This window comes from Pleurodeles waltl, chromosome 2_2 (genome assembly GCF_031143425.1).
Source record: "Pleurodeles waltl isolate 20211129_DDA chromosome 2_2, aPleWal1.hap1.20221129, whole genome shotgun sequence".
Lineage (NCBI taxonomy): Eukaryota > Metazoa > Chordata > Amphibia > Caudata > Salamandridae > Pleurodeles > Pleurodeles waltl.
This window is the reverse complement of record NC_090439.1, coordinates 1,181,263,301-1,181,279,920: the sequence shown is the minus strand read 5'-3', so window position 1 is coordinate 1,181,279,920 and position 16,620 is coordinate 1,181,263,301. Positions and strand designations below refer to the sequence as shown.

Genomic DNA, 16,620 nt, shown 5'->3' with positions numbered 1-16,620 from the left:
TAAAAACGGCGCATTTGCGCCACTTTTTAACGCCTGCTCAGGGCAGGCGTTAAGGGGCCTGTGGGCTCAAAATGAGCCCACAGGTGCCCTCCCCTGCCCCCAGGGACCCCCCCTGCCACCCTTGCCCACCCCAGGAGGACCCCCAAGGATGGAGGGACCCACCCCAGGGACATTCAGGTAAGTTCAGGTAAGTATAATTTTTTATTTTTTATATTTTTTTATGGTGGCATAGGGGGGCCTTATTTGTGCCCCCCTACATGCCACTATGCCCAATGACCATGCCCAGGGGACAGAAGTCCCCTGGGCATGGCCATTGGGCAAGGGGGCATGACTCCTATCTTTACAATGATAGGAGTCATGTTGATGGGGGATGGGCGTCGTTAAAAAATGGCGCAAGTCGGGTTAAGACGATTTTTTCGACGTAACCTGACTTGCCCCATTTTAAGACGCCCATGCGCCATTTTCCCCCTACGCCGGCGCTGTCTGGTCTACGTGGTTTTTTCCCACGCAAACCAGGCAGCGCCGGTCTGATTGCGCCGTCTAACGCCATTCCATAAATACGGCGCCCGCATGGCGCTTCAGAATGGCGTTAGACGGCGCAAAACTTTTTGACGCTAAACTGCGTTAGCGCAGTTTAGCGTCAAAAAGTATAAATATGGGCCTAAGCATGTTATGTATCAGGTGTCTACACAACTTAACATGTCTAATATTTATGTATAAAATTAAAATAAGAACAAAATATTTTTTCACAGAGAACTACAATTAAATGAAGCAACTGGTTAACTGAACTTACAAATGTAGAACAAGAAAGAAAGACCTGACATTCTTACAAATAAATGACCTGTAGAAACACTAGAAGATGTAGTTTCACCTTGCTGGATTTCTTCATGCGAATTAGGATGAGCAAATTGATCCGGTGACATACATTAGCTATTATAAAACTGGATTAAATGGAGCATTTGACGTTTAAAGTAAGCTAAAGTTTTATTTCTAAACGTGTGAAACGTAGGTAGAAATATATGAAATAAAATGTCTGGTCTATAGGCAGTTGAGGTACAATCACTAAGGCCATTATCAAAGGAATTGCTACAGAGGAAGTACGCAGTGATGTAGTTTGAAGAAGAACGTCTCTCCTTTCAGGACTGGAAAGCACTGGACAACCTAAAGGAATGCTATGATTCTGTGATTCAGATGACTACTTCTGGATGGTGGTCCTCCATTTGGCTGTCTGTGTTTTACTTGTACTGCTTGAGCGATTTCTTCCAGGATGGATCGAAGAGAGGTCTTGTCATCGAGCAGTTGGTCAGTTACTTTGTCTAGCTCATGCCTTTCAAGTTAAAAGACTTTAGCCATGCCTCGCGCCTCATGAAAAGGCCCATGTCCATGAACTTCAAAATTGTACTAAATATACACAATTCTGCTCAACTAAAGCTGAGCATTTAGTACTAGTATAGGACTTCCGTTGGACAACAGGGAATTGAACCCATCAATTAAGTGCCAGCGCCTGTGCATTACTAGCAGTGATCACAATGATATGCCTCAGTGAGAAACAACTATAATGGTGTGTTTTCAAGGGCTATTTAAAAAACTTTCCCTTGGATGGCTTATTGCCTTTGAAGAAAGAAGATACTACCTTATTTATTCAAAGAGCAGGGGATTCACCATCAACAAATACTCAGGTCATTCAGACACTTTGCAAATCCCTATTTGGGTGAAAACATCCATTTGTGCCCCAATCATAATTCTAAACTTATTGCAAATTGCACTGTTTCTCGCATGATTTTCACCAGGTTAAGACTGGAAACAATACTTCAGTCAAACACTGCTAATTGCAACAATGCACAGCTCAGAACTGAGATCTTTCTTGTGATCAGTGGTTTAACCCTATTCAGCAGGTTGAAACCCTGGAATACCACAGTCCACAGCATCACAACTATCAAGTGTGCAATTTCTGCACTGTTGTTTGCAAGGCTCTATCAACAAGTAATCTTTGAAAGGATGGAAGAAATGTAAGCTACTGATTGTCCGGTAGATAAGAAATTTAAAGGGGTGCCACAAAATGTTTCAAAGCACAAATCAACTATCCAATGTAGTCACTGGTGCTATCCAGAAGAACCAGAGGTAACGGGGTCCGGTCTCTAATCTACTCTCAGAATGTCTAAATTTTACAGAAGTTTAGGACCCAACTGTTTATGATAATTTTGCTTTAGATGTACTAGTGGACCACCACCCACAATTGAGTCAAAAGGGTTCCTCACATTTAACCGCTGAGCTCAATGGCTTCATCATTTAAAATAAGATGTAGACTTTAGAGTTAGGACTTGACAGTGGCTTCAAGAATGGGTTACTTCACGGTCTGTCATCATATTAAAAATAGCTGTCCTTGCAAAAGGAAGGGTTTATTGGAAAGATGGAGCATGGGTTGATGAAATTGTGTGGTAGGATTGACTAAATTATACAGCAAGAGAATACAAATTATGCGTCATAACATATTTATGCTAGTATTACTACATTATTTTCTCATTTGTACTCATTACCACTGTCTGAGCAAAGTTTCTCCTCATGAGTACCAGTTGCTAAGCAACAGCAAGATGACCAGTGAAGGCCTGAAGAGGGGAGCTATGCGCCTAGAGGTGTGTGTCATAAACTGAGTCAAAGGTCTAATGACATTCAAGATTTAAAAATGTATTGACGTGTTACTTTAGAGGTGCCTGTCTCACCCATGAGACTTACTCTTTCATGGGTCGGTTTGGGAGGTTTCGCTTTTGTCTCCCTCATGGGCGTTATTACTTATTTCAACAATTATAATGTTACAAGGACAGGTAGTTAGTATCAGTACTTGCACTACTGACAATCTGTGTATCTGTTTTTAACAGGAATGAGCACTACAGCAGGAACCACCGCAGGCACCACAACACCTGCGACTACCACAAGCAGCACACATTCTGAGACAACAGGTACACTTTGTGTATTTATTTCTGCTGAATGATTTATTGGTAACTGAGGGACACATCTATGAAAGAATTTAGCCGTCACAAATGGCATATTGGGTTATTTTCTACTGCTAAAAAAGCCTTTCTACATGTACTAACCCTATTTTGCGAATCGGTAACCTTTTACTGACTTGCACAATAGGGTTTGCGATTCTGTATTAGGATGGGGTGTGTGATGAGTGTCCATTCCTAATAACCACTCTCATTGGTATTTGCGAATGTTATGAGACCGAGAATACGGTTGCAAAACATTCGCATTTTACCCAAATATTTAATTAGTAGTAAACAATGCACAAATTGGAAGGGGACCCCTACCCCTTTGTCAATGGGGGCACCAACATTTTTTCAGAGCACGCAGAATGTACACAGACCAGTGCCTACTCTTAAAAAATGAAAAGAAAACTTTTCATTTTTTTGTTGAAATACATCCTGTTTTTCTTTAAGGAAAACAGACTATTTAAAAACAAGCATTTGCAATGCAATAGGTCTCACATTTGCTCGAGTTAGAGCTGTTATTATTGTAAACCCCTAACTGGACTATTCTTGCCACATATATTGAAAATGAAACGTAATTCAATTTCACACGTTCGACCCGATTCAAAGCCTCACACCATGAGCATGAAGGAGACACAAAAAAGGAAAAACAAGTTTGCTTGCAATCAAACATACCAGCAAAAGTGCAATTAGCCATGTTAATGGGTCGATGTCAAAGGCGGTAACCAAAGCGCCAGAAGGAGAGATAAACGTGTAACATTTACCAATGATAACAAAGGATTTTTGTAGGGCAAGCCCATGAACGAGTGATAGTAATGGGCGTGAGGGAAGGGTGCAGATAAAAGTACAAACAGATAACAAGGCATAGAAAAAAGCAGTGCTTCCGCGCTGTTATGCTCAACCTAAAAAGGGAGGTGGGTTAGAAAGAGATGTGTGGTACAGTTTAGAAAACCGAAAAAGTTGTTTTATTTGAAATATACTACAGAAATTGTAGGGGCATTGCAAAAGAAAAAAATGACTTTTGATATAGCAATTCACCAGACAATGGACTTCAGAGGCAGAAACATTAAGCATGTTATGTATCAGGTGTCTACACAGCTTAACATGTCTAATATTTATGTATAAAATTAAAATAAGAACAAAATATTTTTTCACAGAGAACTACAATTAAATGAAGCAACTGGTTAACTGAACTTACAAATGTAGAACAAGAAAGAAAGACCTGACATTCTTAAAAATAAATGACCTGTAGAAAGACTGGAAGATGTAGTTTCACCTTGCTGGATTTCTTCATGCGAATTAGGATGAGCAAATGGATCCGTTGACGTAGATTAGATATTATAAAACTGGCTTAAATGGAGCATTTGACGTTTAAAGTAAGCTAAAGTTTTATTTCTAAACGTGTGAAACGTAGGTAGAAATATATGAAATAAAATGTCTGGTCTGTAGGCAGTTGAGGTACAATCACTAAGGCCATCATCAAAGGAATTGCTACAGAGGAAGTACGTAGTGATGTAGTTTGAAGAAGAACGTCTCTCCTTTCAGTACTAGAAAGCACTGGACAACCAAAAGGAATGCTATGATTCTGTGATTCAGATGACTACTTCTGGATGGTGGTCCTCCATTTGGCTGTCTGTGTTTTAGTTGTACTGCTTGAGCAATTTCTTCCAGGGTGGATCGAAGAGAGGTCTTGTCATCGAGCAGTTGGTCAGTTACTTTGTCTAGCTCATGACTTTCAAGTTAAAAGACTATAGCCATGCCTCGCGCCTCATGAAAAGGCCCATGTCCATGAACTTAAAAATTGTACTAAATATACACAATTCTGCTCAACTAAAGCTGAGCATTTAGTACTAGTATAGGACTTTCGTTGGACAATAGGGAATTGAAGCCATCAATTAAGTGCCGGCGCCTGTGCATTACTAGCAGTGATCACAATGATGTGCCTCAGTGAGAAACAACTATACTGGTATGTTTTCAAGGGCTATTTAAAAAACTTTTCCTTGGATGGCTTATTGCCTTTGAAGAAAGAAGATACTACCTCATTTATTCAAAGAGCAGGGGATTCACCATCAACAAATACTCAGGTCATTCAGACACTTTGCAAATCCCTATTTGGGTGAAAACAACCATTTGTGCCCCAATCATGATTCTAAACTTATTGCAAATTGCACTGTTTCTCGGCATGATTTTCACCAGGTTAAGACTGGAAACAATACTTCAGTCAAACACTGCTAATTGCAACAATGCACAGCTCAGAACTGAGATCTTTCTTGTGATCAGTGGTTTAACCCTATTCAGCAGGTTGAAACCCTGGAATACCACAGTCCACAGCATCACAACTTTCAAGTGTGCAATTTCTGCACTGTTTTTTGCAAGGCTCTATCAACAAGTGATCTTTGAAAGGATGGAAGAAATGTAAGCTACTGACTGTCCGGTAGCTAAGAAATTTAAAGGGGTGCCACAAAATGTTTCAAAGCACAAATCAACTACCCAATGTAGTCACTTGTGCTCTCCAGAAGAACCAGAGGTAACGGGGTCCGGTCTCTAATCTCCTCTCAGAATGTCTACATTTTACAGAAGTTTAGGACCCAACTGTTTATGGTAATTTTGCTATAGATGTACTAGTGGGCCACCACCCACAATTGAGTCAAAAGGGTTCCTCACATTTAACTGCTGAGCTCAATGGCTTCATCATTTAAAATGAGATGTAGACTTTAGAGGTAGGACTTGACAGTGGCTTCAAGAATGGGTTACTTCACGGTCTGTCATCATATTAAAAATAGCTGTCCTTGCAAAAGGAAGGGTTTATTGGAAAGATGGAGCATGGGTTGATGAAATTGTGTGGTAGGGTTGACTAAATTATACAGCAAGAGAATACAAATTATGCGTCATAACATATTTATGCTAGTGTTACTACATTATTTTCTCATTTTTACTCATTACCACTGTCTGAGCAAAGTTTCTCCTCATGAGTACCAGTTGCTAAGCAACAGCAAGATGACCAGTGAAGGCCTGAAGAGGGGAGCTAGGCGCCTAGAGGTGTGTGTCATAAACAGAGTCAAAGGTCTATGTATCCTAATGACATTCAAGATTTAAAAATGTATTGACGTGTTACTTTAGAGGTGCCTGTCTCACCCATGAGACTTACTCTTTCATGGGTCGGTTTGGGAGGTTTCGCTTTTGTCTACCTCATGGGCGTTATTACTTATTTCAACAATTATAATGTTACAAAGAGAGGTAGTTAGTATCAGTACTTGCACCACTGACAATCTGTGTATCTGTTTTTAACAGGAATGAGCACTACAGCAGCAACCACCGCAGGCACCACAACACCTGCGACTACCACAAGCAGCACACATTCTGAGACAACAGGTACACTTTGTGTATTTATTTCTGCTGAATGATTTATTGGTAACTGAGGGACACATCTATGAAAGAATTTAGCCGTCACAAATGGCATATTGGGTTATTTTCTACTGCTAAAAAAGCCTTTCTACATGTACTAACCCTATTTTGCAAATCGGTAACCTTTTACTGACTTGCACAATAGGGTTTGCGATTCCGTATTAAGATGGGGTGTGTGATGAGTGTCCATTCCTAATAACCACTCTCATTGGTATTTGCGAATGTTATGAGACCGAGAATACGCTTGCAAAACATTTGCATTTTACCCAAATATTTAATTAGGAGTAAACAATGCACAAATTGGAAGGGGCCCCCAGGGGACCCCTTCCCCTTTGTCAATGGGGGCACCAACATTTTTTCAGAGCACGCAGAATGTACACAGACCAGTGCCTACTCTTAAAAAATGAAAAGAAAACTTTTCATTTTTTTGTTGAAATACATCCTGTTTTTCTTTAAGGAAAACAGACTATTTAAAAACAAGCATTTGCAATGCAATAGGTCTCACATTTGCTCGAGTTAGAGCTGTTATTATTGTAAACCCCTAACTGGACTATTCTTGCCACATATATTGAAAATGAAAAGTAATTCAATTTCACACGTTCGACCCGATTCAAAGCCTCACACCATGAGCATGAAGGAGACACAAAAAAGGAAAAACAAGTTTGCTTGCAATCAAACATACCAGCAAAAGTGCAATTAGCCATGTTAATGGGTCGATGTCAAAGGCGGTAACCAAAGCGCCAGAAGGAGAGATAAACGTGTAACATTTACCAATGATAACAAAGGATTTTTGTAGGGCAAGCCCATGAACGAGTGATAGTAATGGGCGTGAGGGAAGGGTGCGGATAAAAGTACAAACAGATAACAAGGCATAGAAAAAAGCAGCGCTTCCGCGCTGTTATGCTCAACCTAAAAAGGGAGGTGGGTTAGAAAGAGATGTGTGGTACAGTTTAGAAAACCGAAAAAGTTGTTTTATTTGAAATATACTACAGAAATTGTAGGGGCATTGCAAAAGAAAAAAATGACTTTTGATATAGCAATTCACCAGACAATGGACTTCAGAGGCAGAAACATTAAGCATGTTATGTATCAGGTGTCTACACAGCTTAACATGTCTAATATTTATGTATAAAATTAAAATAAGAACAAAATATTTTTTCACAGAGAACTACAATTAAATGAAGCAACTGGTTAACTGAACTTACAAATGTAGAACAAGAAAGAAAGACCTGACATTCTTAAAAATAAATGACCTGTAGAAAGACTGGAAGATGTAGTTTCACCTTGCTGGATTTCTTCATGCGAATTAGGATGAGCAAATGGATCCGTTGACGTAGATTAGATATTATAAAACTGGCTTAAATGGAGCATTTGACGTTTAAAGTAAGCTAAAGTTTTATTTCTAAACGTGTGAAACGTAGGTAGAAATATATGAAATAAAATGTCTGGTCTGTAGGCAGTTGAGGTACAATCACTAAGGCCATCATCAAAGGAATTGCTACAGAGGAAGTACGTAGTGATGTAGTTTGAAGAAGAACGTCTCTCCTTTCAGTACTAGAAAGCACTGGACAACCAAAAGGAATGCTATGATTCTGTGATTCAGATGACTACTTCTGGATGGTGGTCCTCCATTTGGCTGTCTGTGTTTTAGTTGTACTGCTTGAGCAATTTCTTCCAGGGTGGATCGAAGAGAGGTCTTGTCATCGAGCAGTTGGTCAGTTACTTTGTCTAGCTCATGACTTTCAAGTTAAAAGACTATAGCCATGCCTCGCGCCTCATGAAAAGGCCCATGTCCATGAACTTAAAAATTGTACTAAATATACACAATTCTGCTCAACTAAAGCTGAGCATTTAGTACTAGTATAGGACTTTCGTTGGACAATAGGGAATTGAAGCCATCAATTAAGTGCCGGCGCCTGTGCATTACTAGCAGTGATCACAATGATGTGCCTCAGTGAGAAACAACTATACTGGTATGTTTTCAAGGGCTATTTAAAAAACTTTTCCTTGGATGGCTTATTGCCTTTGAAGAAAGAAGATACTACCTCATTTATTCAAAGAGCAGGGGATTCACCATCAACAAATACTCAGGTCATTCAGACACTTTGCAAATCCCTATTTGGGTGAAAACAACCATTTGTGCCCCAATCATAATTCTAAACTTATTGCAAATTGCACTGTTTCTCGGCATGATTTTCACCAGGTTAAGACTGGAAACAATACTTCAGTCAAACACTGCTAATTGCAACAATGCACAGCTCAGAACTGAGATCTTTCTTGTGATCAGTGGTTTAACCCTATTCAGCAGGTTGAAACCCTGGAATACCACAGTCCACAGCATCACAACTTTCAAGTGTGCAATTTCTGCACTGTTTTTTGCAAGGCTCTATCAACAAGTGATCTTTGAAAGGATGGAAGAAATGTAAGCTACTGACTGTCCGGTAGCTAAGAAATTTAAAGGGGTGCCACAAAATGTTTCAAAGCACAAATCAACTACCCAATGTAGTCACTTGTGCTCTCCAGAAGAACCAGAGGTAACGGGGTCCGGTCTCTAATCTCCTCTCAGAATGTCTACATTTTACAGAAGTTTAGGACCCAACTGTTTATGGTAATTTTGCTATAGATGTACTAGTGGGCCACCACCCACAATTGAGTCAAAAGGGTTCCTCACATTTAACCGCTGAGCTCAATGGCTTCATCATTTAAAATGAGATGTAGACTTTAGAGGTAGGACTTGACAGTGGCTTCAATAATGGGTTACTTCACGGTCTGTCATCATATTAAAAATAGCTGTCCTTGCAAAAGGAAGGGTTTATTGGAAAGATGGAGCATGGGTTGATGAAATTGTGTGGTAGGGTTGACTAAATTATACAGCAAGAGAATACAAATTATGCGTCATAACATATTTATGCTAGTGTTACTACATTATTTTCTCATTTTTACTCATTACCACTGTCTGAGCAAAGTTTCTCCTCATGAGTACCAGTTGCTAAGCAACAGCAAGATGACCAGTGAAGGCCTGAAGAGGGGAGCTATGCGCCTAGAGGTGTGTGTCATAAACAGAGTCAAAGGTCTATGTATCCTAATGACATTCAAGATTTAAAAATGTATTGACGTGTTACTTTAGAGGTGCCTGTCTCACCCATGAGACTTACTCTTTCATGGGTCGGTTTGGGAGGTTTCGCTTTTGTCTACCTCATGGGCGTTATTACTTATTTCAACAATTATAATGTTACAAAGAGAGGTAGTTAGTATCAGTACTTGCACCACTGACAATCTGTGTATCTGTTTTTAACAGGAATGAGCACTACAGCAGCAACCACCGCAGGCACCACAACACCTGCGACTACCACAAGCAGCACACATTCTGAGACAACAGGTACACTTTGTGTCTTTATTTCTGCTGAATGATTTATTGGTAACTGAGGGACACATCTATGGAAGAATTTAGCCGTCACAAATGGCATATTGGGTTATTTTCTACTGCTAAAAAAGCCTTTCTACATGTACTAACCCTATTTTGCAAATCGGTAACCTTTTACTGACTTGCACAATAGGGTTTGCGATTCCGTATTAAGATGGGGTGTGTGATGAGTGTCCATTCCTAATAACCACTCTCATTGGTATTTGCGAATGTTATGAGACCGAGAATACGCTTGCAAAACATTCGCATTTTATCAAATATTTAATTAGGAGTAAACAATGCACAAATTGGAAGGGGCCCCCAGGGGACCCCTTCCCCTTTGTCAATGGGGGCACCAACATTTTTTCAGAGCACGCAGAATGTACACAGACCAGTGCCTACTCTTAAAAAATGAAAAGAAAACTTTTCATTTTTTTGTTGAAATACATCCTGTTTTTCTTTAAGGAAAACAGACTATTTAAAAACAAGCATTTGCAATGCAATAGGTCTCACATTTGCTCGAGTTAGAGCTGTTATTATTGTAAACCCCTAACTGGACTATTCTTGCCACATATATTGAAAATGAAAAGTAATTCAATTTCACACGTTCGACCCGATTCAAAGCCTCACACCATGAGCATGAAGGAGACACAAAAAAGGAAAAACAAGTTTGCTTGCAATCAAACATACCAGCAAAAGTGCAATTAGCCATGTTAATGGGTCGATGTCAAAGGCGGTAACCAAAGCGCCAGAAGGAGAGATAAACGTGTAACATTTACCAATGATAACAAAGGATTTTTGTAGGGCAAGCCCATGAACGAGTGATAGTAATGGGCGTGAGGGAAGGGTGCGGATAAAAGTACAAACAGATAACAAGGCATAGAAAAAAGCAGCGCTTCCGCGCTGTTATGCTCAACCTAAAAAGGGAGGTGGGTTAGAAAGAGATGTGTGGTACAGTTTAGAAAACCGAAAAAGTTGTTTTATTTGAAATATACTACAGAAATTGTAGGGGCATTGCAAAAGAAAAAAATGACTTTTGATATAGCAATTCACCAGACAATGGACTTCAGAGGCAGAAACATTAAGCATGTTATGTATCAGGTGTCTACACAGCTTAACATGTCTAATATTTATGTATAAAATTAAAATAAGAACAAAATATTTTTTCACAGAGAACTACAATTAAATGAAGCAACTGGTTAACTGAACTTACAAATGTAGAACAAGAAAGAAAGACCTGACATTCTTAAAAATAAATGACCTGTAGAAAGACTGGAAGATGTAGTTTCACCTTGCTGGATTTCTTCATGCGAATTAGGATGAGCAAATGGATCCGTTGACGTAGATTAGATATTATAAAACTGGCTTAAATGGAGCATTTGACGTTTAAAGTAAGCTAAAGTTTTATTTCTAAACGTGTGAAACGTAGGTAGAAATATATGAAATAAAATGTCTGGTCTGTAGGCAGTTGAGGTACAATCACTAAGGCCATCATCAAAGGAATTGCTACAGAGGAAGTACGTAGTGATGTAGTTTGAAGAAGAACGTCTCTCCTTTCAGTACTAGAAAGCACTGGACAACCAAAAGGAATGCTATGATTCTGTGATTCAGATGACTACTTCTGGATGGTGGTCCTCCATTTGGCTGTCTGTGTTTTAGTTGTACTGCTTGAGCAATTTCTTCCAGGGTGGATCGAAGAGAGGTCTTGTCATCGAGCAGTTGGTCAGTTACTTTGTCTAGCTCATGACTTTCAAGTTAAAAGACTATAGCCATGCCTCGCGCCTCATGAAAAGGCCCATGTCCATGAACTTAAAAATTTTACTAAATATACACAATTCTGCTCAACTAAAGCTGAGCATTTAGTACTAGTATAGGACTTTCGTTGGACAATAGGGAATTGAAGCCATCAATTAAGTGCCGGCGCCTGTGCATTACTAGCAGTGATCACAATGATGTGCCTCAGTGAGAAACAACTATACTGGTATGTTTTCAAGGGCTATTTAAAAAACTTTTCCTTGGATGGCTTATTGCCTTTGAAGAAAGAAGATACTACCTCATTTATTCAAAGAGCAGGGGATTCACCATCAACAAATACTCAGGTCATTCAGACACTTTGCAAATCCCTATTTGGGTGAAAACAACCATTTGTGCCCCAATCATAATTCTAAACTTATTGCAAATTGCACTGTTTCTCGGCATGATTTTCACCAGGTTAAGACTGGAAACAATACTTCAGTCAAACACTGCTAATTGCAACAATGCACAGCTCAGAACTGAGATCTTTCTTGTGATCAGTGGTTTAACCCTATTCAGCAGGTTGAAACCCTGGAATACCACAGTCCACAGCATCACAACTTTCAAGTGTGCAATTTCTGCACTGTTTTTTGCAAGGCTCTATCAACAAGTGATCTTTGAAAGGATGGAAGAAATGTAAGCTACTGACTGTCCGGTAGCTAAGAAATTTAAAGGGGTGCCACAAAATGTTTCAAAGCACAAATCAACTACCCAATGTAGTCACTTGTGCTCTCCAGAAGAACCAGAGGTAACGGGGTCCGGTCTCTAATCTCCTCTCAGAATGTCTACATTTTACAGAAGTTTAGGACCCAACTGTTTATGGTAATTTTGCTATAGATGTACTAGTGGGCCACCACCCACAATTGAGTCAAAAGGGTTCCTCACATTTAACCGCTGAGCTCAATGGCTTCATCATTTAAAATGAGATGTAGACTTTAGAGGTAGGACTTGACAGTGGCTTCAAGAATGGGTTACTTCACGGTCTGTCATCATATTAAAAATAGCTGTCCTTGCAAAAGGAAGGGTTTATTGGAAAGATGGAGCATGGGTTGATGAAATTGTGTGGTAGGGTTGACTAAATTATACAGCAAGAGAATACAAATTATGCGTCATAACATATTTATGCTAGTGTTACTACATTATTTTCTCATTTTTACTCATTACCACTGTCTGAGCAAAGTTTCTCCTCATGAGTACCAGTTGCTAAGCAACAGCAAGATGACCAGTGAAGGCCTGAAGAGGGGAGCTATGCGCCTAGAGGTGTGTGTCATAAACAGAGTCAAAGGTCTATGTATCCTAATGACATTCAAGATTTAAAAATGTATTGACGTGTTACTTTAGAGGTGCCTGTCTCACCCATGAGACTTACTCTTTCATGGGTCGGTTTGGGAGGTTTCGCTTTTGTCTACCTCATGGGCGTTATTACTTATTTCAACAATTATAATGTTACAAAGAGAGGTAGTTAGTATCAGTACTTGCACCACTGACAATCTGTGTATCTGTTTTTAACAGGAATGAGCACTACAGCAGCAACCACCGCAGGCACCACAACACCTGCGACTACCACAAGCAGCACACATTCTGAGACAACAGGTACACTTTGTGTCTTTATTTCTGCTGAATGATTTATTGGTAACTGAGGGACACATCTATGGAAGAATTTAGCCGTCACAAATGGCATATTGGGTTATTTTCTACTGCTAAAAAAGCCTTTCTACATGTACTAACCCTATTTTGCAAATCGGTAACCTTTTACTGACTTGCACAATAGGGTTTGCGATTCCGTATTAAGATGGGGTGTGTGATGAGTGTCCATTCCTAATAACCACTCTCATTGGTATTTGCGAATGTTATGAGACCGAGAATACGCTTGCAAAACATTCGCATTTTATCAAATATTTAATTAGGAGTAAACAATGCACAAATTGGAAGGGGCCCCCAGGGGACCCCTTCCCCTTTGTCAATGGGGGCACCAACATTTTTTCAGAGCACACAGAATGTACACAGACCAGTGCCTACTCTTAAAAAATGAAAATAAAACTTTTCATTTTTTTGTTGAAATACATCCTGTTTTTCTTTAAGGAAAACAGACTATTTAAAAACAAGCATTTGCAATGCAATAGGTCTCAAATTTGCTCAAGTTAGATCTGTTATTATTGTAAACCCCTAACTGGACTATACTTGCCACATATATTGAAAATGAAAAGTAATTCAATTTCACACGTTCGACCCGATTCAAAGCCTCAGACCATGAGCATGAAGGAGACACAAAAAAGGAAAAACAAGTTTGCTTACAATCAAACATACCAGCAAAAGTGCAATTAGCCATGTTAATGGGTCGATGTCAAAGGTGGTAACCAAAGTGCCAGAAGGAGAGATAAACGTGTAACATTTACCAATGATAACAAAGGATTTTTGTAGGGCAAGCCCATGAACGAGCGATAGTAATGGGCGTGAGGGCGGGGTGCGGATAAAAGTACAAACAGATAACGCATAGAAAAAAGCAGCGCTTTCGCGCTGTTATGCTCAACCTAAAAAGTGAGGTGGGTTAGAAAGAGATGTGTGGTAGAGTTTAGAAAACCTAAAAAGTCGTTTTATTTGAAATGTACTACAGAAATTGTAGGGCCATTGCAAAAGAAAAAAAGAACTTTTGATGTAGCAATTCACCAGACAATGGACTTCAGAGGTAGAAACATTAAGCATGTTATGTATCAGCTGTCTACACAGCTTAACATGTCTAATATGTATGTATAAAATTAAAATAAGAACAAAATATTTTTTCACAGAGAACTACAATTAAATGAAGCAACTGGTTAACTGAACTTAGAAATGCAGAACAAGAAAGAAAGACCTGACATTCTTAAAAATAAATGACCTGTAGAAAGACTGGAAGATGTAGTTTCACCTTGCTGGATTTCTTCATGCGAATTAGGATGAGCAAATGGATCCGGTGACATAGATTAGCTATTATAAAACTGGCTTAAATGGAGCATTTGACGTTTAAAGTAAGCTAAACTTTTATTTCTAAACGTGTGAAACGTAGGTAGAAATATATGAAATAAAATGTCTGGTCTATAGGCAGTTGAGGTACAATCACTAAGGCCATCATCAAAGGAATTGCTACAGAGGAAGTACGTAGTGATGTAGTTTGAAGAAGAACGTCTCTCCTTTCAGGACTAGAAAGCACCGGACAACCAAAAGGAATGCTATGATTCTGTGATTCAGATGACTACTTCTGGATGGTGGTCCTCCATTTGGCTGTCTGTGTTTTAGTTGTACTGCTTGAGCAATTTCATCCAGGGTGGATCGAAGAGAGGTCTTGTCATCGAGCAGTTGGTCAGTTACTTTGTCTAGCTCATGACTTTCAAGTTAAAAGACTATAGCCATGCCTCGCTCCTCATGAAAAGGCCCATGTCCTTGAACTTAAAAATTGTACTAAATATACACAATTCTGCTCAACTAAAGCTGAGCATTTAGTACTAGTATAGGACTTTCGTTAAACAACAGGGAATTGAAGCCATCAATTAAGTGCCGGCGCCTGTGCATTACTAGCAGTGATCACAATGATATGCCTCAGTGAGAAACAACTATACTGGTATGTTTTCAAGGGCTATTTAAAAAACTTTTCCTTGGATGGCTTATTGCCTTTGAAGAAAGAAGATACTACCTTATTTACTCAAAGAGCAGGGGATTCACCCTCAACAAATACTCAGGTCATTCAGCCACTTTGCAAATCCCTATTTGGGTGAAAACAACCATTTGTGCCACAATCATAATTCTAAACTTATTGCAAATTGCACTGTTTCTCGGATGATTTTCACCAGGTTAAGACTGGAAACAATACTTCAGTCAAACACTGCTAATTGCAACAATGCACAGCTCAGAACTGAGATCTTTCTTGTGATCAGTAGTTTAACCCTATTCAGCAGGTTGAAACCCTGGAATTCCACAGTCCACAGCATCACAACTTTCAAGTGTGCAATTTCTGCACTGTTGTTTGCAAGGCTCTATCAACAAGTAATCTTTGAAAGGATGGAAGAAACATAAGCTACTGACTGTCCGGTAGCTAAGAAATTTAAAGGGGTGCCACAAAATGTTTCAAAGCACAAATCAACTACCCAATGTAGTCACTGGTGCTATCCAGAAGAACCAGAGGTAACGGGGTCCGGTCTCTAATCTCCTCTTAGGATGTCTAAATTTTACAGAAGTTTAGGACCCAACTGTTTATGGTAATTTTGCTATAGATGTACTAGTGGGCCACCACCCACAATTGAGTCAAAAGGGTTCCTCACATTTAACCACTGAGCTCAATGCCTTCGTCATTTAAAATGAGATGTAGACTTTAGAGGTAGGACTTGCCAGTGGCTTCAAGAATGGGTTACTTCACGGTCTGTCATCATATTAAAAATAGCTGCCCTTGCTAAAGGAAGGGTTTATTGGAAAGATGGAGCATGGGTTGATGAAATTGTGTGGTAGGATTGACTAAATTATACAGCAAGAGAAGACAAATTATGCGGGATAACATATTTATGCTAGTATTACTACATTATTTTCTCATTTGTACTCATTACCACTGTCTGAGCAAAGTTTCTGCTCATGAGTACCAGTTGCTAAGCAACAGCAAGATGACCAGTGAAGGCCTGAAGAGGGGAGCTATGCGCCTAGAGGTGTGTGTCATAAACAGAGTCAAAGGTCTATGTATCCTAATGACATTCAAGATTTAAAAATGTATTGACGTGTTACTTTAGAGGTGCCTGTCTCACCCATGAGACTTACTCTTTCATGGGTCGGTTTGGGAGGTTTCGCTTTTCTCTACCTCATGGGCGTTATTACTTATTTCAACAATTATAATGTTACATGGAAAGGTAGTTAGTATCAGTACTTGCACCACTGACAATCTGTGTATCTGTTTTTAACAGGAATGAGCACTACAGCAGCAACCACCGCTGGCACCACAACACCTGCGACTACCACAAGCAGCACACATTCTGAGACAACAGGTACACTTTGTGTCTTTATTTCTGCTAAATG

The 16,620-nt window shown here is 39.5% G+C and overlaps 1 protein-coding gene across 1 annotated transcript in view; it reads left to right on the top strand.

Moving 5' to 3' along the window:
• Positions 1 to 13,214, top strand: part of LOC138279109 (mucin-22-like) — a 386,267-nt gene extending 373,053 nt beyond the window's left edge. The window contains exons 39-42 of the mRNA XM_069219373.1: positions 2,877 to 2,957; positions 6,279 to 6,359; positions 9,691 to 9,771; positions 13,102 to 13,214. Of these exons, the coding sequence (XP_069075474.1) occupies positions 2,877 to 2,957; positions 6,279 to 6,359; positions 9,691 to 9,771; positions 13,102 to 13,214 (356 nt within the window). The remainder of the gene's footprint in view (positions 1 to 2,876; positions 2,958 to 6,278; positions 6,360 to 9,690; positions 9,772 to 13,101) is intronic.
• The last annotated feature ends 3,406 nt before the right edge of the window (positions 13,215 to 16,620 follow it).